This window comes from Penicillium diatomitis (genome assembly GCF_028827545.1).
Source record: "Penicillium diatomitis strain IBT 30728 chromosome Unknown utg000001l_segment0_segment0, whole genome shotgun sequence".
Taxonomy (NCBI): Eukaryota; Fungi; Ascomycota; class Eurotiomycetes; order Eurotiales; family Aspergillaceae; genus Penicillium; species Penicillium diatomitis.
The window spans coordinates 734,740-757,692 of NW_026623173.1; the positions used below are offsets into that span (position 1 = coordinate 734,740).

A 22,953-nucleotide genomic window follows, 5' to 3' on the forward strand; every position below is an offset into this window, starting at 1 on the left:
AGTCAAGGGCGGTATGCTCGTATCGCCCATAGCGCTCGATTTAAGGTCATGGTCGACGAGTTTGGTGCAATATTGAGAAGAGGAAGAGATGCATTAAGAAATTGATTAGCCTGGCCGAGTAGAGGGCAACAGAGCCGAAGAGACTGAAAGAGAAAGAGAAAAAATAAAATAAAATGAAAAAAAAGAGAGAGGAGAGAGAGAGAGAGAGAGAGAGAGAGAGAGAGAGAGAGAGAGAGATCTTGATCAGGTCCCAAGGTGGAAAGAGACGAGAGTTGGGCCCTCGTCAACGGGATTTGACACACCCCTGACGAGCGGCGTTTTCCATTCATGCTCCCGGGCCGCATCATCAGAACGCGTGTAGCAGCGCCGTCAGGGCGGCACCGACAGTCGCAAAGAGCAGCATCGTCTCCTTGCGGGACGCAGCACCCGTGGCACTCGGCGAGGCGCTGGCCGACTGCGTCTGGGTGCCGTTCTGCAACCACGGCTGTCCCGGCAGTCGATCGGAGCTCTTGTCGACCTCGGCGGCACTAAGCAGTTTGTTCTCCAGCGACGCACAGTCCACGCGCTCGTCGCTCTTGGGAATGCTGTTGGTCACGGAGATGGGAAAGTCAAAGACGGTATAGTAGTCTGTGCCGTTCCAGCGGAAGGATTGGTGCATGGAGATGTTGTATGCGCCTCGCGCGGACCCGTCCTTGGTGGAGGAGCCGTCGCCCACCAGACAACTGGGCCACACCCAGTTGACGTGCTTTACGGTGGACGAGGGCTCGAGGTCCAAGACCGGACCGACATAGCCAGTCCCGTTGTGCGCGGGCGTGGTGCCATTGGAGATGGTGAAATTATGTGATAGGGTCTCCGAGGTCAGGAACAAAGTGATGTTGTGAAACAGTGTTGGTGCGTCGGGAGACTGGGTGGAGGGCGGCCATGAAAGCTTGCCATTGCCCGAGACGTCAATTGCAACCTGGAGATTCTCTGCTCGAAGCGGGAGAAAGCATACGCGTCAGTCAGTCTGGATGGGGAACTTGTCTATTGTAGGAAGCATTCCAAATGTGATGGAGCATCCCAAGGTCTCGTGTCGGTGGGTGCATTGCAGTGCAGTGGCAGTGATGGAGATATGCTTACGTCCTCCAAGAGTCGTGTACGGCTGTGGGGCGTCGACGATGGCGAGGCCCGGCGTATAGAGCTGGCCGTTGAAGAGGGTGAAGTCGCCCATGATGAAGATGGATTGTTTTTTGAGCAACATTGCAACAAGCGAGAGACGATTCTTCTGTGAGAGATGTGAGCTTCTCCAGCTACAGAAGCAAAAGATCAGTCTCACTTTGGGGCCGTATCGTTCTCAGCCCCCACCCTCACAGGACCCCCATCCACACATCATGTGGCCGCTTAGTGGCATCCATTCTCGCACCCCCTGCTGGTATCCATGTTTATTAAGAGTGGACGACGACGGCATTCTGACTCGAGAGGAGAGACCCAGAACCGGCACTGGCACTGGTAAGTTGTAACACACTATATGACTGGGGGAAGAACCTCATTTCCGCGCATCCGCTTTTCCCCCTTGGCGTTTTGGGTCGAATGGATTCGGTTCATTTCGGCTACGCCTAGCGCAGGTTGTCCCAGCTTGATCCAAGTACTACTCGACTTGAGTCGAAGGTCAGACTCCCAGTAGTAGTAGTAGTAGTAGTAGTAGTAGTAGTAGTAGTAGTAGTAGTAGTAGTAGTAGTAGTAGTAGTAGTAGTAGTAGTAGTAGTAGTAGTAGTAGTAGTAGTAGTAGTAGTAGTAGTAGTAGTAGTAGTAGTAGTAGTAGTAGTAGTAGTAGTAGTAGTAGTAGTAGTAGTAGTAGTAGTAGTAGTAGTAGTAGTAGTAGTAGTAGTAGTAGTAGTAGTCGTAGTCGTAGTAGTAGTAGTAGTAGTAGTAGTAGTAGTAGTAGTAGTAGTAGTAGTAGTAGTAGTAGTAGTAGTAGTAGTAGTAGTAGTACTAGTTACTGTCAAGCCAAGCAAATGCCAGATCTCGCGGACTTCTAATGGTGCATGACCGAATATGAAAAGATTGACGAAGCAGGAGAGATTGCACATCCCCGGAAACCCCTCCACGACCAGACGCAACGAAGACCCTGTCCGAGCCAGCCACGAATATTGCATTGCGCTGCAATATGTGATTCAAACCTCTGAAGGCAATCAATAATACTTAGGTGGCTAGCGATGAGGAACACTGCAGGTATGGACCTACGAGGTACAAAACTGTCAAAGCACAAAGGTCAAGTCGAGCCCCCAACCCGCTCCTCCACACCACACCCACGGATCACGGAGCCTGCAGTCCGGTCCGCCTATTGTGCTCTTGAGCGATGAAGGTGAAGGAAAGAATGAAAATTGGGGGAGAGAGGATGGGGGGGGGGGGGGGGGGGGGGGAATAATTCAATATCTTATAGGTATCAGGTAGGCCCCCTTGTGTGGACGAGCTTTCTTTCATGAATGTAGATAGATGATGTCCCGAGATTATCAATAAAGTCCATGTGCTCTTCTACATCAGTCTGACTCTCTCTCCGTCATGATAACTTTAGAGCGTTAGATCCAATGTGCCATTGAACCAAAGGAGAGTCAGACAAGAACGAAATGGATGAATGTAAAGATGCCAAGTCAGCAATTTGAAGAAAGCCGAACATCCTGAATCAGGGCAGAGAGAGAGAGAGAGAGAGAGAGAGAGAGAGAGAGAGAGAAAGATATGAGAGGTGGAGGATTATTATATACAATATGCATCACATTTGCAAAATCGCTGTAAATGATGGTATAGAAGATGGGGGTGGAAAGTGGAAGAGAGCGTAAATCACAATGCTTTTCGTGGTCGGGCCTCGCCTCGTGAGTCCCACTGGTTGTGCTGAACGGCTGACCCTTTTTGGACCCCCTGAGGCTTGAAATGAAAACTCTGTCATGTGCTTCGCGTGGAGAATGCTATGACCGGATTAATTTGGGCGTATCTCTTGGCGCAAATGTACATCGCTTGCCCGTACCGAGACAATGGGGAACGCCCGTCTCAGATATGCAGAACAGCCCGGGGACATGGTCTGTGACTCTGTTCAACACCCAGTCTCGTCGGTCATACGGCATCCCCAGACGCCTTGTCCTCGAACAGCCTGGAGTCCATCCTCTCCGGTGCCCCACTAGGCACAGGGCCATCCGGCGTCGACGGGGGCGACGGCGCGGCCTTTTCATCCGTGCCCTTGGGTGTCGTGGGTGGAGGGGAAGGGGTGAACCAAAAGCTCGGATACCGACGATGCATATTGTTGTTGAAGAGCAGCGCACAGAACATCATCAAGGTGGACGAGAGCAGGACGATGGGCAGGTAATACCACGAGAGCGCCCAGATCTCCATGCTGGTGGCGGGCAGCAGCGCCGTAGCACCGGCGGGCGGGTGGGTGGTGCTGGTGAGTTGCATGACCACGATGGCGGTGGAGGTGGACAGGGAGGCGGCCAGCCAGCGGAGAGAATCGAAGCGCTCCTGGTCGGGCATCAGGCTGAACAGTTTGGTGATGCATAGGCCGGTGAGGGCGCTGAGAAAGTGGCCGAAAATCAGGGAGCGCGGCTGAGCGAGGGGACTGTCAATGGCGCCGAAGACGAGCACCGCCGATGCACCCTGGGTGGTGGATTCAGGTCAGCGCGTGTCGTCGCTCTATGGGCAAGAGAGGAGAGGGAGACGTACATAGGAGGCGATGATGCCGGGCACATGGCGCGAGGTGAAATAGTGGGAATAGTTAAAAATCACTTGGAGGACGGTCAGGCCGGCGAAGGCGGAGATAAATGACCAGGCATTCGTCTTCCACATGGGCAGCGGGCCCGGAGGCTTGGCCCGATAGCCTAACCAGTGACTGATCCACGGTGGCAGACGCGCAAGCCGTGATTGTGACATTTGGAGCGGATGCCGTGGAGGAAGATCTGGCGTTGAACCGGGCAAACAGTACTTGTGGTACAACGAGGACGTGGTGGTCCTGTAGTTAGGTACCTAACTGCCAGGAGTGGACCTACGACCGAGGTACTAGCAAAGAAGAGAATTGCAGGGATCTGTTCCAATGACTCCAGCGAGGCTCAGGCGGGGTGCAGGGTTTTAGCAAGGACAGGGGATGAAGGTGAGTCGGTAGGAACAGGGATTGCGGTCGAGGCACAACAAGTGACCAGACGATAAAGCATGTGAGACTTTCTCGGGACAGGGGTCTAGTGTCGTAATGGGAGAAGAAGAAGGGTGGAAGTCCCATCAGCCTTACACTGGCGTCATCGCAGCTTATAAATTCAAACAAGAAACGACAATCCCGAGGGCAGAAAATCAATCACCGAAGGGAAGGAGAGAAAACAAAAACAGAGAATCGAGGGACCGGGTGAATGCAGATCATCCAATGATGAATGACGCTGTTGGGGGGAGTTCTGGTGCTGACCACCGCGTGGTGAGGAGAACGCGCCCGATCGTGCGGAGGTTTGGGACGATGGAATCGAGTATCTTCCAGCCTGCGGACTCGTCGACTGGTCGCATGCCAGAGTGCAGCAACGTGAGAAGAAAAGGGCTCGATCCGGCCTCGGCACGTCAGCCGGTTTTCCGTGGTGGGGCAACGGGCCCTTCCAGTTGGCTTCGGTGGCAGGTGGATGTCCATCACGCTTCCCATTACCAATGACGATGACTCAACCAGACCGTTTCTCCAACTCGTGCGGGGAACCAGGAAACCCCCCCCCCCCCCCCCCCCAAAAAAAAGTGTCTGCGCAAGGGGGAGAATTGTCGCATACTCTTATCGCACATGGCCTACGTCTTTTGCGATAGATGCGACGTCTGTGTGGATTGATCCCTCCACATATAGTTTGTACAGGTGGACGATCGGTCATCTACGACATCTTCTGGTCGAGCGGTACGGGACATGAAGCTGAAGGAGAGTAGGACGAGGGAGTCGGAGTACGCGAGTTGATCGCGGGTCAGAGCTGCAAGGGTCCGGGTTGTTGTGCGGGGGAAGAGAGCATGCGGGGGTGATCGAATCCTGGTGATTGGCGTCGGAGCTGGCCGTCCTCGGTTCTTCACCTGAATCCTATTGTAGAGTGTCGACTATAGAGTATCCCCGTACACGTCCGAGTGAGCAGGACCTCCTCCAACACCATACGAATCGATTTATCGAACCTTCATGTGAACAGGTTTACGAAGGTGCGCCTTCCGGGGGAAAACGCACCGTTGCCACGAGGAGTTCCAAGGACCAGTGCGAGGAGAAGAGGTAGTACAACATGTTCAACTGATCAGGTGCTCAGACCAAGCAGCGTGGCTGTGCATCAACCAACCTTCGACGGACAATGTGAGACTCGCCCAATGCCCCCTTCATCACAAGCACCAGATCATCAACTGCACTCAAAAACATCAAATACGCAGTCACAGCCACGCAGAACCGGCGATAATTCTCATCCCGGATCAAGTCCGTACTCAGCTCGATCTCAACCTGATGAACTTGCCAAAACTCACAGGTGCGTTTGACCAGTGGCGTCGGCAACACTTCCGGCAAGGGATCTCCAGTCTTCAACGCCTGCTCCACGACCCCCAGAACGGCCATGATGTCGCCGATGTTGCGATGATCCAATAGCCCCATGCGTCGCGCGACCATCGATTGAAAATGCTCCGGCAGGGAACTGGACAGGTACAGTAGCCTCCCCAGGTGGCGGTTGAGCTCGTAACAGATGGTCTTGACCTGGGTGAGCGTTGCACTGTCAAAGGGGGAGCTGGAGAATTCGAGACGGAGGAGTGCGACGGGACCATCGAGGGCGGAGAGCGACTCGGCAAGGCCAAGTGCGAGTCTTTCCGCAACCAGACCTTCTTCTCGCTGGGGTTGGCCCCAGCATGAAAGCAGAAGTGCATAGTGATCGGAAAGAGAGCGAATCACGTTGGACATTGACTTGCAGATGTGTCGTGCGGCAGAGGGGGGGTCGAGGCAACACTTGGACGATCAGAGCCGCCCCTGCGCCGATGAGAACGAGTAAGAGCCTACGCCAAAAGACGTTATATCCCCATCCAGGATTGCCGTAACTTGGAATATGACTGTCTCGGGCCCACATGTCAGAGCATCCGCGGAAAGATCTCGGGCAAAGAAGAAGTTGTGGGCGCGGGCAGAGGCCAAGGGGGATGTAACTCACGTGTCATCAAAACTATAGCCAATGATCAGAATGCAGGTTGCACCACCCATGATCGTCGCTGACAACAACGCGGGAGATGCAAAGATGCGTCCCCACATGAGCAACACTATAACGACGGCCATCACTGCTGCCAACCCATAGGAGTTCCCCGGGCCATTACCAGAGCCGATATACCAACCGACCAGGCCAGCAACTCCACCAACGATCGTACCGATGAAGCGAGAGGCAATCGACAATGTGAAGTCGGACATGTAGATCACCAGCGTGGTTTGGCCCATGATCAACGCCCAGAGACCCTTTTCGCGGTAATAGAGCCCTGCACTTGACGGGATCACCGCAGGGATCGCGAGTGCAATGGTCACCACGACCATACGCAGTGCGTACATGCCGTCGGCATTGATGAGCCAGTGGTACGTTCCAAGCACAATTCTCCCGAAGCCGCTGCGTCGACGGACTTTAAACCCTCGACTCATATTGAGGCTCTCCTGGGCTGCCTTGGACTGTTCTTCAATCACATCGGGATCCACATCTGTAGATTGCGCAGCAATGACAGGGGCGACCGCAGATTTACGAAACACCCAATTAACCGCATACCGTAGCCCGCGCGGAAGCCACAGGCGCACTCGCGTCCGTGCCTTCATCAAAGCGACAACTTGGTCCAAGACTTTACACCAGGCATCAACGATGACCAGAATTTGTTCTTCAAAGACCATGCCACCCGCAATTCCTCGCACTTTGTGCATGGTGGCCTCATCTGTGGACTTGAGCTTTCCGCTCTCGTCGAAGATGCCCGCCGTTGACTGAATAACACGCTCGGTGGTTTCTACCGCGAAGGAAGCGCGCAGCGTTTGTAGCGTACTCAAGTGAGTCTCGCAACGCTGCAGAAGATCAGCCATTTTTGACTCGGATGCTTTGCCAAACCACCGTGATGCATTAACTGCATGGATTGTGTTCGCAACTGATGCGATGGCTTCTTGACAGGCCGGCAGGATTTCATTGCAAGGTTTTCGAAGAGCTTCGAGCATATCCTGCCTCAACGCTTCATGTTCGGGCGAAGTGAAAGCTCTGACTAGACTGAGACTTTCGAGCAATTGACGTCTGCCTGCCTCCCAAGGCCGCGCCTTGCCTTCACTCTTGTCTGACATCTTCTCGGCGGGGGTGATCTCGGAATCCAAATCCGAGTCCGCCATCATGCCGCGAAGTCTCTCGAGCTTTGCTTCTCCTCCCAGGCGAGCGATATGAAAATCCAGGAGGGAAAGACTGCTCAAAGCAGCTCGTCGAATCGGCTCCTTGAGACTTCTGACGTCTTCAGCATTCCATCGACTCACGGAAAAGTCTAATTGCAAAAAGGCTAATGCTGGCTCATTTCTTTGCCAGAGGGCAAGAACCTTCATCTTGAGTGCCTGGAGCTGCTTCATATCCAAGTGCTCTGCGTTGATTAGACTGCTCACGGTTGCATCCAGTGGACCTTGGAGTAGTCGAACCACGGCTTCCATTCCTTCAAGTACAACATAGGAAGTCGACGTTGGAAAGAACAAGATGTTGCAAACCAAACCAATACCGATTCCAATAGCCGCGGGCTCTATGAGGATCTTGGGAAGAGTCCCATTGAAGGTCGGCAGAAGGGGCCCAATGGTTATAAAAATGTCCATGATGATGATGCCAAAAATTTGCGTCAAAGCGAATTTAGGATTCTTGGCACGGATACGAGACTTTACTGCTTTGTCAGTCACTGCCTTGAGACGGGAACGTTTTGGGAGTTTGATCTTACCAAGACATAGACAAGAAAGCAAATCAAACAGAAGTAGACCGCAGATACGCGGGCGTCCAGCATGGCTCCCTCGTAGATTAGTTGACTTTGGACCACAGTCACAGGCTGACCACTAGATTTGGCCAAGCTGGCTGCTTGTTGACCGAGGGCTTGCAATTGCCCCTGGGTGGCAGCTGCAGGTCGTGCAGCCAGCGCGGCTTTCATGACAATAACACCCCATGCCCAGCCGATGCCCATACCGACAACGAGGGTCAATGTCCCAAGAAGAAAGATGAATACAATTCCATTTGGAGGCACCATAAACAAAACCAGACTGAACACTGAATTAGTACCATATTGAGGGCTTGCGCCATGGACAAAAACGTGACTTACGTTGCGAAGAATGAGGCCGTGCCAATGGTCTGAAGCGTGGGACTAATGAATATCAACAGCGAAGCGACCCATGCCGCCACGGAGCATCGAAATAGAACCTTGAGGTCCCGGGCATTGAAATGATCCAGCCATGCGGGCAATTTCTTGCCTGCTGGCGAGGTTGAGGCTTTGATCGGTGATGCCTCGGTGGCTTCCGAGCTAATCGCTGGAGCGGCCGCCTCGTGGGTGGACCTCGCCATGACGCAGCTTCTCCAAGTTCTCTTTCTGGAACAGACTTGAGGCGCTCTACAGCGACTTCTGTCACAAGTTGAAGAGGCTCCGCGTCACGATCTCCGTGCTTTTTTGAACAGGGGCATCGTCACTTTGTCCGAAATGCAACCTTGGTTTCAAAAGTCTCAGTGCTGAGGTAATATCGCATTGCCTCGGGTTCCGACCCGATCTTGGCATCGACCACCGGATCGGCACTATCGAACTTGCGGAGCCAATGAATGTTTGACCTTGAAGAATTGAGTTTGTCACCACATTTCCCACGGGTGAAGGCTCAAGTGCATACAGCCGCATTGGTTGTATTTCTCGCAAAGAGTACGCTCTCTTAATGCAAAACGTTGCAACTGCCACGGCTTCACGAGACGCCTTGCACGTCTGTACAGGATGACTTTGGCGATCTATAACATGTAATCACAGCGCATGTGACAGCGGGTAATTTCTCGTCCCACATGTTGAGGAACCAATGTTCCTGCTAGCCTCGTGGGGCATGTTGTAAGATCGACAACCACTGAACCTTGGTAAACGGTTTGTATTCGATAGATAGGGGCTGCGATGTCTGACGTGCATGAGCCGCTGAATCAATGCAAATCTCCGTATGCTCCAGTGACGACTTCCATTTGCGGGTCGCGATGCAAGAGAGACCTGGTGAAATGGACGAGATCAAGACGTCAAGATATATTGATGGGAGTATGCTACCTTACCGTCTCGAGATTTTATCACCCATTCACCGCTGGAACAGATGAGAGCAAATTAGTCACGTGACGGCAGGTTTCGAATCCCTGTACAAGGCTCGAGATAATAAGGTTAAGCCCGGCATGACGCCCGTCCGCATGCCTTAGGTACGTGACGATCCCCAGCTCGGATGGTGGAGGGAGTGGTACTAGTTACCAGGTAGACGGCTTTGGGTTTAGGTAACTCACCAATTAACCTCTGGGACAATCCAGTGATCACGAGCAGCGTATTTGTACCTCGAGTGCAGGTGGGATGTCTCCATTTCATGTCTTGGTCTTTCCCGGATAACGAAGAAAAGATACACAATTCTAGCGTAATATGGGTCGAGTGGAACATGAAGTGACTCGAGACCTCGATATATAAACGAAACTGAAGGGTGCCGACCACCTGCCTGCATGCAGGTGGATCAGTGCACACGAGCAGTAAATGTAATTGATATACTGCCACGGACATGAGCATGGTGATATGCTGACTTCAAGCCCGAGGCTGGATTCAAGAGCGAAATGAAACGAGATGGAACAGATGCACTTTGATGCTATGGATGTGCCAGGTAATATCAATCATAATAGGTATGAACTCGGGATGAAGAGATAATAAGGCAGGTCATGCAGTTGCTTAAGATATGCTTTCTGATGTGACAAGCTAGGCCGATGGGTCTATATGAAGGGAGACGATCTCCGGTAACTGAACCTCTTGGGCCGTGGACGAGGACGGGGAGGAGCCATTCTGAGCTTGACATGATAATCGTCGAGCCTGGAACCAAAAAAACAGAGAGCAATTGGCCAAAAGACCAGACTGCGGTATAATCAAGGACCATCGAATTCTCGATCGCACCTCTTTAGATAAGAAACACAGACCCTATGGTTGGTCTTTCATTCCGTACAGGCAGATTCCCCTTGAGTAGTCAGCTTTGTCACTAGCCACAAATCCTGTCACTTGGGGATTCGATCCGCCCAGCCTCAGTTCGAGTCACTACTCCCTTAGGGTTCCTCGCTTATAACGGTATCTGTCATGAGAGAGTCATTTCAGTGTTGATTCCTCCCTTTCCGGATAACCCCGTCCTTAAGGAAGGTCGCCATACTAAAAACACCATTTCATATTTGGATTTTAGTATTCAAATCTCATGTCGAGCACAACAGGATGCATATTCCAGGGCATTTGCCTTGAATTCTGGTCCATGCGCTGGACTGTAGCTGCCCGTATCGAAGCGCACGGTCGATGACTGTAGTTTTGAATCTGTTGATAGAGTAGGACTGTAGGTGTGCAGACCTCGTCACCACATTGAGCGTTAAGGTTGGAAACATCCTTAAACGGTGGCTCAATGCTAAGGAGAGCGGTTTACTCTACCGGTGGTGTTATTTCCTCACCCAACCGACTGCTATCGTCTCCGACCTGATGCATTTTCCAACAGTGGCAAGATTGAGGGTCCCGCGTGTCTGTACCTGGATCGCTCCTTTAGGACGCGAGGCCAAGTGGTCACGACTCACCCGCGTGAATCAAGCTGACAACGAACAACGTGAATCTTCATTTCCGGCACTGCACTTTGGTGGCCTGATTTTCAAGGCATACAGTATGTGCCTGGATGACATGGCAGCAAGATCACTTTTCTGGAACACGGTCAATGCCTTCTCCACCAATTGCATAGATTCCGGCTCTTTACTCCACGGCCTCTCATAGGCTTGTCCTCGTCTGGTCTCCTGCCAGTTCCTGTAGGGACTCGGCGGACCGCCGCAAAGTTTGCGTCTGTCTTTTCTGCATGGCTTAAGAGATCCCCTAGTGAAACTTTGGCGATCTTCACCGTGGTCCGCCACCACAAAAATCGACCGCCATTCAGAGATTTGACCAGTGCGTCGGGGCTAGCGCCTCCCCCCCCAAAAAATAGTCATGAACAGAATCAGCAGCTGTTGCGAAAAAGTCTTTGCGCAGCGACTCGCGAGTCATCGGCCCGACAGTAGTCACTGTCAGACCTCCATGGTACCCTCACGTCATGGTCTTCCGTCCATGTGCTGCGTGTGATGAATTAAAGACCAGGTCGGTCCACACTCGTGGCAAAGCACGTGCCGTCGCCGTTGAGAGAACACCCGGTCCCGCAGGATCAACTTGGCAAATCACTCCGATGCCCACCTGCAGACCAAGGCTCTTCCACTTCCATTCGGATTTGGCCAGTCCAACTCCAGAGTAGACCCCAGGAAAAGAGGCAAGCTGCTCCCGTACACGGAGAGGGACGCCAATGCACAAAAGAAGCCACTTGCTATCCACCTGTTTCCCTTACCCACCCATCCAGGGCACGCGGCGGATTAGGGGGCCACGCCATGACAAATGAGAATGATACCATGATTCTGAACTCTGCCGGCACTGCTGCTATTTTGCCTCCCCGAGCTCGCCGAGTGTGCAAATTTCACCGATTGCCTCCCGGCCGAGGTGGGGAGCGCCGGCGCTTTCACTCCAATGAGTTCTCCGTTTGTGGAGTAACCCAAAAAATATCCAACTCGGAGCCCCGATGTCGTGATTCAACAACGTGAGCGCTGAGTTTTTGGACAAGGCAGAAAACCAAGCTGATGCCCCCACAAATTGAGATTCTTTCCTCAACTTGAAAGATCATCTGTCAACACCGTTACCCTTCTGGCTCGAACACTATCGAGACTCGAAACTTTTACACAACAGGGCCCTCATATATCAAGCATTGGGTTAATCCGACATACGCTCGCTCTGCGATTGATCAATTGATCTCGCACGGCCTGGTTGTGAACCTCCCACTCGTTGATCCTCAAGCCACTGCCAGCCACTACAAATATGGAGAAATCCTCGGTGGCTACAGATGTCATTCACCCGGAGCCTGCAAGGGTCGAGGAATACAATGACTTGTCCAAGGCTGAGCTGGAGCTCAACGTGGGCGGTCGTGGTGCGACTCAGCGTCGCCTGAAGAACTACCATGTCACCATGATCGGCTTCTGCAGTGGTATCGGAACTGGTCTCTTTGTCGGTACTGGCGCGGCATACGCAAAGGCTGGACCGGCCGGTCTGCTTCTCGCATACATCATCGTCGGATTGGTCTTGTGGTGTGTCATGCAAAGTATCGCCGAATTGGCCACTCTTCTCCCCACTGCAGGTTCATTCCCTCACTGGGCCACCCGCTTCATCGATCCCTCCGTGGGATTTTCCCTCGCAATCTCGTACGGATACTGTTACACAATCGCTATTGCCTCGGAAGTCTCTGCAGCCGCAGTCATTGTATCATATTGGACAGACATAACACCGGCAGTGGTGATCACGGTAGGACTGATTCTTATCTTGATCATCAATTTGATGAGCGTGCGATTCTACGGTGAGACCGAAGTCGCCGGAGGTGCAATCAAGGTGCTCTGTTTCCTGGGCCTGGTCGTTGTCTCCATCGTGATCACCGCCGGCGGTGGCCCCAACCACGAGGCGATCGGATTCCGCTACTGGAACAACCCCGGTCCTTGGACAAACTTCAATGGTATCACCGGCCCCACTGGTCACTTCCTCGGCTTCCTGTCGTCCTTTGTGAATGCATCCTTCAGCTTCATCGGTGTCGAGACCGTCGTCATCACTGCCGCCGAGTCGGTGGACCCCCACCGTGCCATTCCCAAGGCCGCGAAGCGAGTCACTTACCGCATCGGCTTCTTCTACGTTCTCGGCGCTCTTCTCATCGGCCTCATTGTGGATCCTCGCAACGAATCGCTTGTCTCCGGATCTGGCAACGCGAACAGCTCTCCCTTTGTTATCGCTATCCGCGAGGCCGGTATCAATGCTTTGCCTTCGATCGTCAACGCCTGTATCTTGATTGCTGCCTGGTCTGCCGGTAATTCATACTGCTGGGTTGGCTCCCGCATGATTGTTGCCATGACCACCGATCACCAACTGCCTCAGATCTTTGGTCGAGTGAACAAGACCGGTGTGCCCTATGTTGCTGTCATTGCAGCCTGGCTGTTCGGTCCTCTGGCTTATCTGAGTAAGTGACATGTCTACAAATCAGAAAAAAGGACGTTTTTTTTGTGGATTCCAAAACTGACACATTTGTTTTCCTTCAGGTCTTGGCTCAGGTGGTGCTGCACAGGCCTTTACCTGGCTGCTCAATCTGAGCACCGTAGCCGGTTTGATTGCCTGGGCTACACTCTGCTTCTGCTACGTTCGTTTCCACGCGGCCATGAAGGCCCAAGGTGTTTCCCGAGACACCCTCCCATGGAAGGCACCTCTTCAACCCTACGCTGCCTGGGTAGGTTTCATCGGGTCCACCATCATCACTCTGGTCGCCGGCTTCCCTGTCTTCTTGAAGGGTAACTGGAGCACATCTGACTTTGTCGCATCATACATTGGTATTCCGATTTTCATTGTGCCCATCATTGGGTGGAAGTTGTGGCATCGCACCGAATTCCAGCGTGCGGCCACAATCGATCTGTGGTCTGGTCGTCTTCAAGACGGAGAGATCATGCCGCAAAAGAATCCTCGCAATACAGTGTGGGGTCGGTTTATCGACTGGCTGATGTGAGAAGTCGTTGACAGAAATTTTCAACCTTCTGTGTATATAATTCAACATTCATGGCATATAATTAATGAAAGCGATATTTCTTTTTTTGGGGGAGAATTCAACGAAATTTGGCTTCCAGTCATTGGTTTCGTAGCCTATTCAGTGCGGTCCCCGTCTTTTTGAGTGTACGAATTCCTTGATTCGTCCCACATTCAAGATTAGTTTTTGAGCTGTTCGCGGAGGTTTTTGATATCCTGTGAAGTCGCTTTGCAGCAACCTCCCACAAGCACATTCTTGAAGGGGCCTTGTTGGCTGACTTGGCGAACTATTTCAGCCAATTGAACCTCCCACGGGCACTAGATCCCGGTTAGCAAGAAAGTGTAAACCCAACTTCCCGAGAGAAGAACTTACGCTATCACGATCACCTCCGGTTGTGGCACCCGCGGGCTTCTCCCAGACTCGCGTAGTCGTGTTGTAAACCTCACCATTGGTGCCATCGGGGTACAAAACAAGGCTAGGCGGAGACGAGATGTCACCCTTTGCAATAGCCGCAGAGACACCTTCTGCGAATAATTTGACCAGCCCGGAAACCTTGTGAAGTTTGGTGCAGTTGATTCCAATGCCCCAAGGTGACAGTCCATTCTCCATGGGAGCAACAGCAGCCTGGACAACCTGTTCAATGGAACTTCCATCCGGAAGAAGGTCGTCCTCTCGAGGGAACACGCACGCAATCCAGAACGGGGCTGTAATCCCCGAGTCCCGAATCGCCCGTCTCACGGCCCGCACCTCGTCCAGACGAGGCAGCGTCTCAAACGCAACATACTGCAAGCGCGACAGCAAGTCACCCTCCGAGCTCAGGAAAAGCCGCAGACGATCAAGATGCCAATTGTACAGCGCTTCCTCACCATCGTGCTCAGGGTCATATGCGCCGCTGTATTCCTGGCCTGGAATCATGCACGCGCCGTACGGACCCAGACTCAGCGCAATTCTGGCTCTACCTTGGGGCGCATTCGCTTTCTCCGCACAGTCGACTGCTGTTTGCAGGTACTGGCCCATGGCTTCTCTAGGAATGCCATTGGGATATTGGGCGGTCTTCGTGAGGGCGAACCCTTCGGAGGAGGCCTGATAGGTTGCGGTCAAAAGCACATCTGCGCCTGCTGTGACAAAGTCCTTCTGACACGCTTGCAGGGTAGATGGGTCGGAGACCAGCAAATGGGTGGACCAAAGTGGCGTGGTACTGTCAAAGTTCACACCATATTGGTCTTGAAGCGAAGTTCCCAGCCCCCGTCGAGAATTTCAATTGACACCATCCTGACAATTTGGTGAAAGATCCACTTGACAGAGAATCGAGCGTTTGTATAGTTGTCAGAAGCTGTGCGAATTTGGAAGTAGTGTGGAAGAAGGATACTCTTTCCAGCGATATGTTTGCTTCTAAATCCTAATCGAATTTATCGGCTACTTATCATTTACCGGGTCGCTTCTGCCGTCCCCGCAATTGGCGGGGTGCCGATTCGGCTTACTTACGTAATGCCGGCGCCGTTCTCGGACGACCTCCGCATGATTTAGTAGGCTGGTGGCTAGTTACTTAGTACTCAGTACTTAGTAACTTACCATAAAATAGGCACTTTGAGAGGTAGTCGACACTCGACACTCGACACTAGACAAGTAGACAGTAGACTCAGCTTTGAATGTTCGTTCAAGATTACTTTACACGCGATCACGTCCGCTGTGTGGTGTTTCAATGTTTTGGCGCGAAAGCACGCAACAGAGGTCTGAAGATGTTGCTTTGGACATTGAAGTCAATAGCTCTGATATTTCCTCTCAAACCTGGACAGGGTCCAGCTATCACATGAATGTACTTACTGTACCAAGTAACTACCGTAGGTAAGTCCAATCCATCCGCCGCAGGATCCATCCCTTGTCATTGTCAAACAATGCGGTGCTTCTACTTCAAATAATCTTGTTCGAACGATCTTGAGTTATCGGTCTGGGTAATCATTCAAGTCTCAGATAGCGTCGAATCAGGTTCAGAATGTGACTTAGATTTGTAAATGTACATGCTCTGGAAGTCACGCCACTGTCCAGTCATCAAGTGTCCAGAGTCTACTGACAACCTCGGTACTTGGTTTTTTTTTTTATTGTTTCGGGTATCGAGAGACCCAGGTATCTTCCGGACGTTTGCCTGCGACGTTGAAGCCTCACGGTGTATGAAATCTTGTATGAGATGGGGACGAGACAATGAGTTACACTTGCATGCCCAGAATAATGACGGGAACAACCTTAGTGTTGATATAGTCTGCCGGCACAGGTGTCTAATTGATGTCCTGACGTTCGACCTTGGCTGGCCCAAAGAGTACTTTAACCTAAGGTAAATGTAGGTAGTTAGTACTGTTACTACCTAGTACCTAGTACCTACTGGGTACCTCGTACCGACTCGTATGCTCGTCGGACCAAGGTTGCACTTTTCTCTCTCACAACACTCCTCGTTCCGCCCATTGTCATCGGGACAGCGAGATGCTATTAAGAGTAGGGATCTTTCGGCACTGAAAACGTTTGTATACACTGTTCTCTATTGGTGAACTTCCTCCAATCAGGTAGACAGGGAGTGACTACCTATTATAGAATTTGTCGTCCCCAAGGTCCAGCGACTGACCTCACGAGCATGGCAGCCATTTCACCAAATTCTCACAAGATAATCTTGGTCTTAGGGCATAACAATGACCGGGGCATGCTCTGAGCAACGATAGCATGATCTATCAGGCGAAAGTGGGGTGAATCTTCCCACATGCTCTCTCTGCCAGTCTTTCTTTCATCAAAACAGTGTAAACGTGCGAGGTCCACGCGCAACACACTTGCCGGGTATCCTTCGGGTCAATGATTTCCTCGACGCCAAATGCATTCGCAGTGCGAACGGGGTTCATGAGTCTTAAATATTCTTCCTCGAGCTCTGCATAACGCTCCTCCTTTTTACCCAGCTTGTCGGCTTCCCGAAGCTCGTGTCGATGTGCAACCTCGATTCCACCGTCCAGCGGTAGAGATCCCCATTGCCCAGAGGGCCATGCAACTTGCATGACAGGGTCCCGGCTTCCAAGCATGACACCACCTGCTACACCGTAAGCGCGGCGAGTGATCACGTTAAAGATGGGTATCGTGGTGGTGAAGTATGTCTTGGCTAACTCGACTCCCCAGCGCATAGTTGCAGTCTTCTCGGCCACTGTACCAATGGCATAACCCGCTGTATTTCAATTTAGTGAGTTGCACCGTCCAGGGAACTTCGAACTGAAAAGCGATCACTTACGGACGTCCAGGAATTGCACAATGGGCAGATTCATCACATCACATAGTTTCAGAAAACGCGTGAGCTTCTGGCTGCCGGCCGCATCCAGCGCACCCCCATTGACCTCGCAGTTCAGAGAGATGATCCCAACAGGCTGACCTCCGAGACGAGCCAAGCCATTGATGGCAGTACGTCCCCATAGTGCGCCAATTTCAAACCACGAGCCCTTATCCACCACAGAGTTGATAATAACACGGGGATTGTACATACGCGCCTGACGCCGAGGGATTATGCTTCGCAGAGCAAGGTCTTCACGATCCTCAGGATCATCGCAAGGGATCACCGGCGGCGCATCACTTCCGCTATTTGGTAAGAAGCCGAGAACGACACGAATTTGTTCAAAACACTGTTCTTCGTTGGCGGCCAAATTATCGATCGTTCCATTCGTGCAATGGACCAAGGGACCGCCAAGGTCTTGGAAGCTCAATCCTTCTTCAAAAGTAGCCCCTTCTACGACCTTTGGACCGGCATTGAACAGCGCTCCAACATCAGCAGCCATGACAGAGAAGTGGCACGAGACGACTCTAGCCGCGCCAAGTCCAATCTTGGGGTATTCCGTGTTAGCATGCATACACGGAGGCTCAATGGCCGCAAGAAACCGAAGAATTGCTTACTGCGGGCCCAACAACAGCTCCCAGATTTGGAATGCCCATATTTAGCTGTTGTATGACAGGCTTAAAGGGCCTCACATATGGTAGATAACTCCATCCAGCCTGTCGAATAGTCGTCACACTGCCACCCCCAGAGCTCCCATCTACTAATTTGATGACCGGTAGACGCAGAGCAACCGCCAATTTCTCGACGTATACGGTCTTTTCCGAGCTGGCACCGTCTGCATGACCGGAGCGAATGCTGAAGTCATCGGCGGTAAGAAGCACCCTTCGACCGCGTACCAATCCTGCCCCTTGGACATTGTTGCTTGGGACGAAAGATGCTGGAGTTTCCCGCCTTGGGCCCGTCTTCTTCCATGTCACAGTACCAGAGACGGAACCAATCTCAGTGAAAGTACCAGGATCAAGAAGCGCATCGATACGCTCGCGGACCCAAAGCTTGCCAGCTTGTTTTTGACGCACGTAGCCGCGGTGCTTAAGATTTGGAGTAGCTGCAATCTGGCGTAGTGTCTTAATCTGTGCGAGGACATCCGAGTGATCTGCCGGCAATGGACTTGAAACATTCCGAGCATTGGACTTATTCGTTCTGCTTTTTGAAGATTGTTGAGTTTCTGGCCCAGTGATATGTGAGGAGACCTGATGGAGACGCTGCGCTGCTGTGCCTTGGGCCTCCCGGCCATTGGACGCTTGTTGCGCGTCCTCATCGTCTCCCATTTTGATATATGATACGAGGAATGAAAATGAGTCTCTGAAAATAGGCGAGCAGTAGAGTAATCCACGTACCGGCCAGTTTTGCTCTTTGAAGCGAAGCTGATCCACGCTGCGTAGGCCCTGGTCAGGTGAGGGGTTGGGGCGCCTGTCGAGTTGACCTTCCGAGGGCCGAGGCGTTTGCCACGATGCAGGGGATATCGTCATCTAGCCATTGCTTCACGTTGTCTAAACAGCGACCAGGGTGCCTTTAAGCAAACAACACATTCCACACATCATTCGTGTACTTGATGCAGTCATAGTAGTAGCTTAGCTCCTGCACCTCTAATCTTCAGGGTTGACCCAGAAATCGCCGCAAGCCATGTCGTCGGCCCCGCATTCTCGCCCTTTCCAACGATTGTTGATCGCGAATAGGTCAGTTCGAGATTGAGATTTTGCCAGCAGATTTCACGTATTGATTGCATATGAGCCGATCACAGAGGAGAGATAGCAGTGCGACTACTGCAAGCTGCACGAGAATTACCGGGCGCAATCAAGACCTTTGGTCTCTTTACTCAGGATGACCGGTCGCATTGCGATTTAGGTCATCCCCACCACTCAATAGAACTACCATCTGCGTCTTCCTATCTTGACATCAATCTACTTGTCGAGATAGCCCGCCAATACTCTGTTGATGCTGTCCATCCCGGCTATGGATTCCTCAGCGAGAGCGCCGAGTTTGCTCAGCGCATGTGGTCTGAAGCAGGTGCTATTGTGATCGGACCCGGCCCTGAAAATCTCGCTCGAACAGGCAATAAGCTACAGTCGAAAGAGCTCGCTGAGCAATGTGGTGTGCCGGTGTTAGCGACCATGCAATCACCGACTTCCAACGAGGAAGAAATTCGCAAGTTCATCCAAAAGGTCGGATTTCCCGTGATGATCAAGGCTGTGGATGGAGGTGGCGGCAGAGGCATTCGTCTCGTTCGAGAAGAAGTGCAACTTGAAAACAGCATTCAGCGTGCTCTGGGCGAGTCCCCGTCGCGCACTGTCTTCTTAGAAAAGGCCGCAGTTGATGGCTTCCACCACGTCGAAATCCAAATTATTGGCGACGGTACGGGTCAAGTGCGCCATCTCTGGGAACGAGATTGCAGTATACAGCGACGCTTCCAAAAAGTCGTGGAGTTTGCGCCATCTTTGATGCAGAATCGCCAGCTCATTTCACAAGTCATTGAGTCGGCATTGAAGATGGCAAGCGCGATCAAGTATTGCTCTCTTGGGACGTTCGAATTTCTCGTCAGTGAGGTGAAAAACGAGTTCTACTTCCTCGAAGTCAACCCCAGGTTGCAGGTCGAACATACTATCACAGAATCAATTAGTGGAATTGATCTAGTCCAGACCCAACTTCTCTTGGCCCAAGGGAGAAGTTTCAAAGGGTTGGGTCTTGGGGACTTTGGCAATGGCAGCGTTCTCCCGCCAGCAAATTCCCATTCCATCCAGCTTCGTCTTTGTGCAGAAGATCCAAGCAATAACTTTGCCCTTAGCATAGGCAAAATAAGTGATTTCACCGTACCTAGCGGTCATGGGATTCGGGTCGACACACATGTGCAAATTTCTACAGCGGGACCACTCATCGTCGGGTCCAACTTTGACAATCTGCTGGCCAAGATCATAGTGACAGGCTCAACGTGGGAGAACGCTGTTCGGAAAGCCCGGCGTGTTTTGGCTGACACAAGAATCTCCGGTGTCAAGACAAATTTAGGACTTTTGAGAGGCATCTTGATGCACTCCGATTTCATGGCGGGTCATACAGACACACAATGGCTCAGCTTGAAACTTGATGAGACACGCCAGCTGGGCGAGGCGATGGCTCAGAAGAGCCAGGAGGCGGAGCTTGCTGGTAGCTCTGTGCAAAACGCAAGTGCGACGAACGGACTCACTTCCTCCAACCTGCTATTCCGCAAGGGGGATGCATGGTCCCTAACACTTCAGCCCCTCGCGCAAGAGACCTTCACAGCCTCTGACAAGATGGCGCATCACCTTAAATTGTCGCGAGTACTTCGAAATGACTTCCCTCATTCGTTTACTGCCGAGATCGAGTATACGACACCCGCTGCAACGACTGCAATCCCTTATCGGTTGCAGGTCGAATCCACAACGACGGCGGCCTCCGCTCTTGTCTCAACATCTCACCGGCGTGGGGATCCGAACAACCCACGACATGTCACCTTGCCACTGTCGGGGAAACTCATTGAGATTCAAGTGTCCACTGGGGATGTGGTGGCCGAAGATCAAGTCTTGGCTTTCGTCAAGCAGATGAAGATGGAGCTGGAGGTGCGCAGTCCCCGTGCAGGGACAGTGCAGTGGGTACATGAGATGGAGGAGGAAGAAGAGGATGTGGCGGAGGGCATGCTCCTGGTGGAGCTGGCTGAAGGTGAGAAAGCGGACACTCGACTCAAAGGAAAGCTGTGAAGCTAGAATAGACGAGAATATCTTTAGTCCAACCTGTACAAGGCAGTCTTACATTGTTCACCTTAGGATTATATACCACAAATGAATAGTGAAATTCATCAGCGAATCAGCGAAGTGCAATGCTGTCTGCCTCCAGCATCATTGGTCTAGTGGTAGAATTCGTCGTTGCCATCGACGAGGCCCGTGTTCGATTCACGGATGATGCACTTTTTGGGCAAATTTCTCGTTTTTGTGAGGGAGTACAAATTACGAACCTTAGTCGTTGAACTTACTTCCATGACCTTGTCAATGATTATGCGTAAGTAGATTGCGTCATTACCTTCCAGTTCGTTCGCTCCGCGGCAGTGAAGCTACAGATTTAGACGGACCGGCCAGCCTAGAAGCGGTCTTGGCGTGAATCTCCACCGATGGGCACAGGCACGTGGCTTGCGTCGACGTCCCGCAACAACTACGATGTCACCGACTTTTAGCATTACCATGTCTCGAGTAAATAGCGCGCCCGCGTGAATATCGCGACATGGAGGAGCTCAGCATTTATATCGTGACTTCCAACTGCGCCCGAAATATCATCGACGTTGATCTTTTCGCGGCGCATTTGTTTGATGTTCTACCAGCCTCATCACCTGCACCAGACCTAATTGTGCTCTCATTGCAGGAGCTTGCTCCCATTGCGTACTCCTTCCTAGGAGGCTCTTACCTGCAGCCGTATTTTGATGCGTTTGTCAAGCTGGTGAAGCAGGCTACTGCGAAGCGATGGAATGAATCTTATACCAACGTGGTCAAGGACCATATCGGAATGACCGCATTGCTGGTCTTTGCTCGCGCAGATATCGCGAACAGACTGAATGAAATTGATACAGCTCATGTTGGATTTGGCTTCCAGGAGATGGGCAACAAGGGTGCTATTGGGGCCCACCTCAAATATGCCTCTGCCGGACAACCTTCTTTGGCGGCAGACTTGACTTTTGTCGCGGCACATCTGGCACCGATGGAGAATGGCCTACTCCAGAGGAATCGAGATTGGCAAAGCATTGTGGAGCGACTTGTCTTCACTCATGGTCAGGATTCACCGCATAATCCCTCGAAGAACGGGCACACTGCCGACGAGAGCACTTCACTTCTCAGAGACAATGATCATGCCACACCAGAGGGGCCAGAGAAGTCTCCACATAATCTCTTCGCTCCCAATGCATACCTCTTCCTGGCCGGAGACTTGAACTATCGCACCTCGAATATCAGTCCACTGAAGGACGATCACGCACGATTCCCGAAACGTGGAGCCACTCCTGAGAGCCCGTATCACTACTCTCATCTCCTAAAAAATGATCAACTCATGCAGGAGATGCGCGAAGGCAGAACTCTCCACGGTCTCACCGAGGCTCCTATTAATTTTCCGCCTACCTACAAATTCTCGAATGCAGCACAGCAGGCAGCACGACAAGCTTTGGAAAATGGCGATTCGGAGGCTGAGTGGTTGTGGTCCACGCATCGATGGCCGAGCTGGTGTGACCGAATTCTGTACCTGGATGACGCCGCTAAAGTACGACAGGCGGGTGATAGCCTTGAAGCATTGACCATAAAACCGGCCGTCTACGATGCACTTCCTTTGCTGCCTCATTCTGACCATCGCCCTGTTGCACTGTGTGTGTCAGTTCCCTTGAGACGGCTTGCGGCGCCGGCGAATAGAGATTTAACTACGGATGGTCCTTCTGTCTCAAGCTCTACCCAAACAGAGGGTCCGTTCCAGATTGATCCCCAATGGCTTTCGAGGAGAGACGCCGCCAGACGAAAGGAAATTGTCGTCGGGGTGCTTGCCTACCTCGGGATGACCTGGGAAGGAAACGGCATGGTTCTGGCGTCCTTTGCTGGTCTGATCGGCGCCTGGATGGTTTTACGCTCGCTCTAGAAGCTAGCAGAACTTAAAGGAACACACGGTCTTTGGATTCATGAGCCTAGTGCAAGCTTGATCATGCCGCCCGTGGACTAGGTGCCAGATACAACGCTGCGTACGCGAAGACCTTAGGAGCTCCATGATGATGATGGGTAAATGAGCAGCCAAGTAGCTGAATCAGCTCGAT

General features: G+C 52.1%; 9 protein-coding genes across 9 annotated transcripts; 3 read left to right on the forward strand and 6 right to left on the reverse strand.

Annotated features, from left to right (window-relative positions):
• Window positions 1–346: 346 nt before the first annotated feature.
• On the reverse strand, window positions 347–1,210 carry N7539_000211 (uncharacterized protein; the record flags this gene model as incomplete). The annotated part of the gene is made up of 2 exons (XM_056929815.1): window positions 347–969; window positions 1,120–1,210. The coding sequence occupies 2 exons, from the start codon at window positions 1,208–1,210 to the stop codon at window positions 347–349; spliced, it is 714 nt and encodes a 237-aa protein (XP_056794108.1).
• A 1,877-nt stretch (window positions 1,211–3,087) lies between these two features.
• On the reverse strand, window positions 3,088–3,897 carry N7539_000212 (HPP family protein; the record flags this gene model as incomplete). The annotated part of the gene is made up of 2 exons (XM_056929816.1): window positions 3,088–3,624; window positions 3,691–3,897. The coding sequence occupies 2 exons, from the start codon at window positions 3,895–3,897 to the stop codon at window positions 3,088–3,090; spliced, it is 744 nt and encodes a 247-aa protein (XP_056794109.1).
• Window positions 3,898–5,263: 1,366 nt separating this feature from the next.
• Window positions 5,264–5,899, reverse strand: N7539_000213 (uncharacterized protein; the record flags this gene model as incomplete). Its single annotated transcript, XM_056929817.1, has 1 exon — window positions 5,264–5,899. The coding sequence occupies one exon, from the start codon at window positions 5,897–5,899 to the stop codon at window positions 5,264–5,266; it is 636 nt and encodes a 211-aa protein (XP_056794110.1).
• A 237-nt stretch (window positions 5,900–6,136) lies between these two features.
• Window positions 6,137–8,522, reverse strand: N7539_000214 (uncharacterized protein; the record flags this gene model as incomplete). The annotated part of the gene is made up of 3 exons (XM_056929818.1): window positions 6,137–7,852; window positions 7,912–8,224; window positions 8,284–8,522. The coding sequence occupies 3 exons, from the start codon at window positions 8,520–8,522 to the stop codon at window positions 6,137–6,139; spliced, it is 2,268 nt and encodes a 755-aa protein (XP_056794111.1).
• Window positions 8,523–12,075: 3,553 nt separating this feature from the next.
• N7539_000215 (putative amino acid permease) lies at window positions 12,076–13,792 on the forward strand (the record flags this gene model as incomplete). Its single annotated transcript, XM_056929819.1, has 2 exons — window positions 12,076–13,255; window positions 13,335–13,792. 2 exons carry the CDS (start codon window positions 12,076–12,078, stop codon window positions 13,790–13,792), a joined length of 1,638 nt encoding a protein of 545 aa, XP_056794112.1.
• A 197-nt stretch (window positions 13,793–13,989) lies between these two features.
• N7539_000216 (homocysteine S-methyltransferase family protein) lies at window positions 13,990–15,330 on the reverse strand (the record flags this gene model as incomplete). The annotated part of the gene is made up of 3 exons (XM_056929820.1): window positions 13,990–14,127; window positions 14,183–15,008; window positions 15,296–15,330. The coding sequence occupies 3 exons, from the start codon at window positions 15,328–15,330 to the stop codon at window positions 13,990–13,992; spliced, it is 999 nt and encodes a 332-aa protein (XP_056794113.1).
• Window positions 15,331–16,527: 1,197 nt separating this feature from the next.
• Window positions 16,528–18,433, reverse strand: N7539_000217 (acyl-CoA carboxylase subunit beta; the record flags this gene model as incomplete). Its single annotated transcript, XM_056929821.1, has 3 exons — window positions 16,528–17,006; window positions 17,070–17,652; window positions 17,723–18,433. The coding sequence occupies 3 exons, from the start codon at window positions 18,431–18,433 to the stop codon at window positions 16,528–16,530; spliced, it is 1,773 nt and encodes a 590-aa protein (XP_056794114.1).
• A 355-nt stretch (window positions 18,434–18,788) lies between these two features.
• N7539_000218 (putative pyruvate carboxylase) lies at window positions 18,789–20,875 on the forward strand (the record flags this gene model as incomplete). Its single annotated transcript, XM_056929822.1, has 2 exons — window positions 18,789–18,841; window positions 18,907–20,875. 2 exons carry the CDS (start codon window positions 18,789–18,791, stop codon window positions 20,873–20,875), a joined length of 2,022 nt encoding a protein of 673 aa, XP_056794115.1.
• Window positions 20,876–21,392: 517 nt separating this feature from the next.
• N7539_000219 (putative inositol 5-phosphatase) lies at window positions 21,393–22,781 on the forward strand (the record flags this gene model as incomplete). Its single annotated transcript, XM_056929823.1, has 1 exon — window positions 21,393–22,781. The coding sequence occupies one exon, from the start codon at window positions 21,393–21,395 to the stop codon at window positions 22,779–22,781; it is 1,389 nt and encodes a 462-aa protein (XP_056794116.1).
• Between the last annotated feature and the right edge of the window lie 172 nt (window positions 22,782–22,953).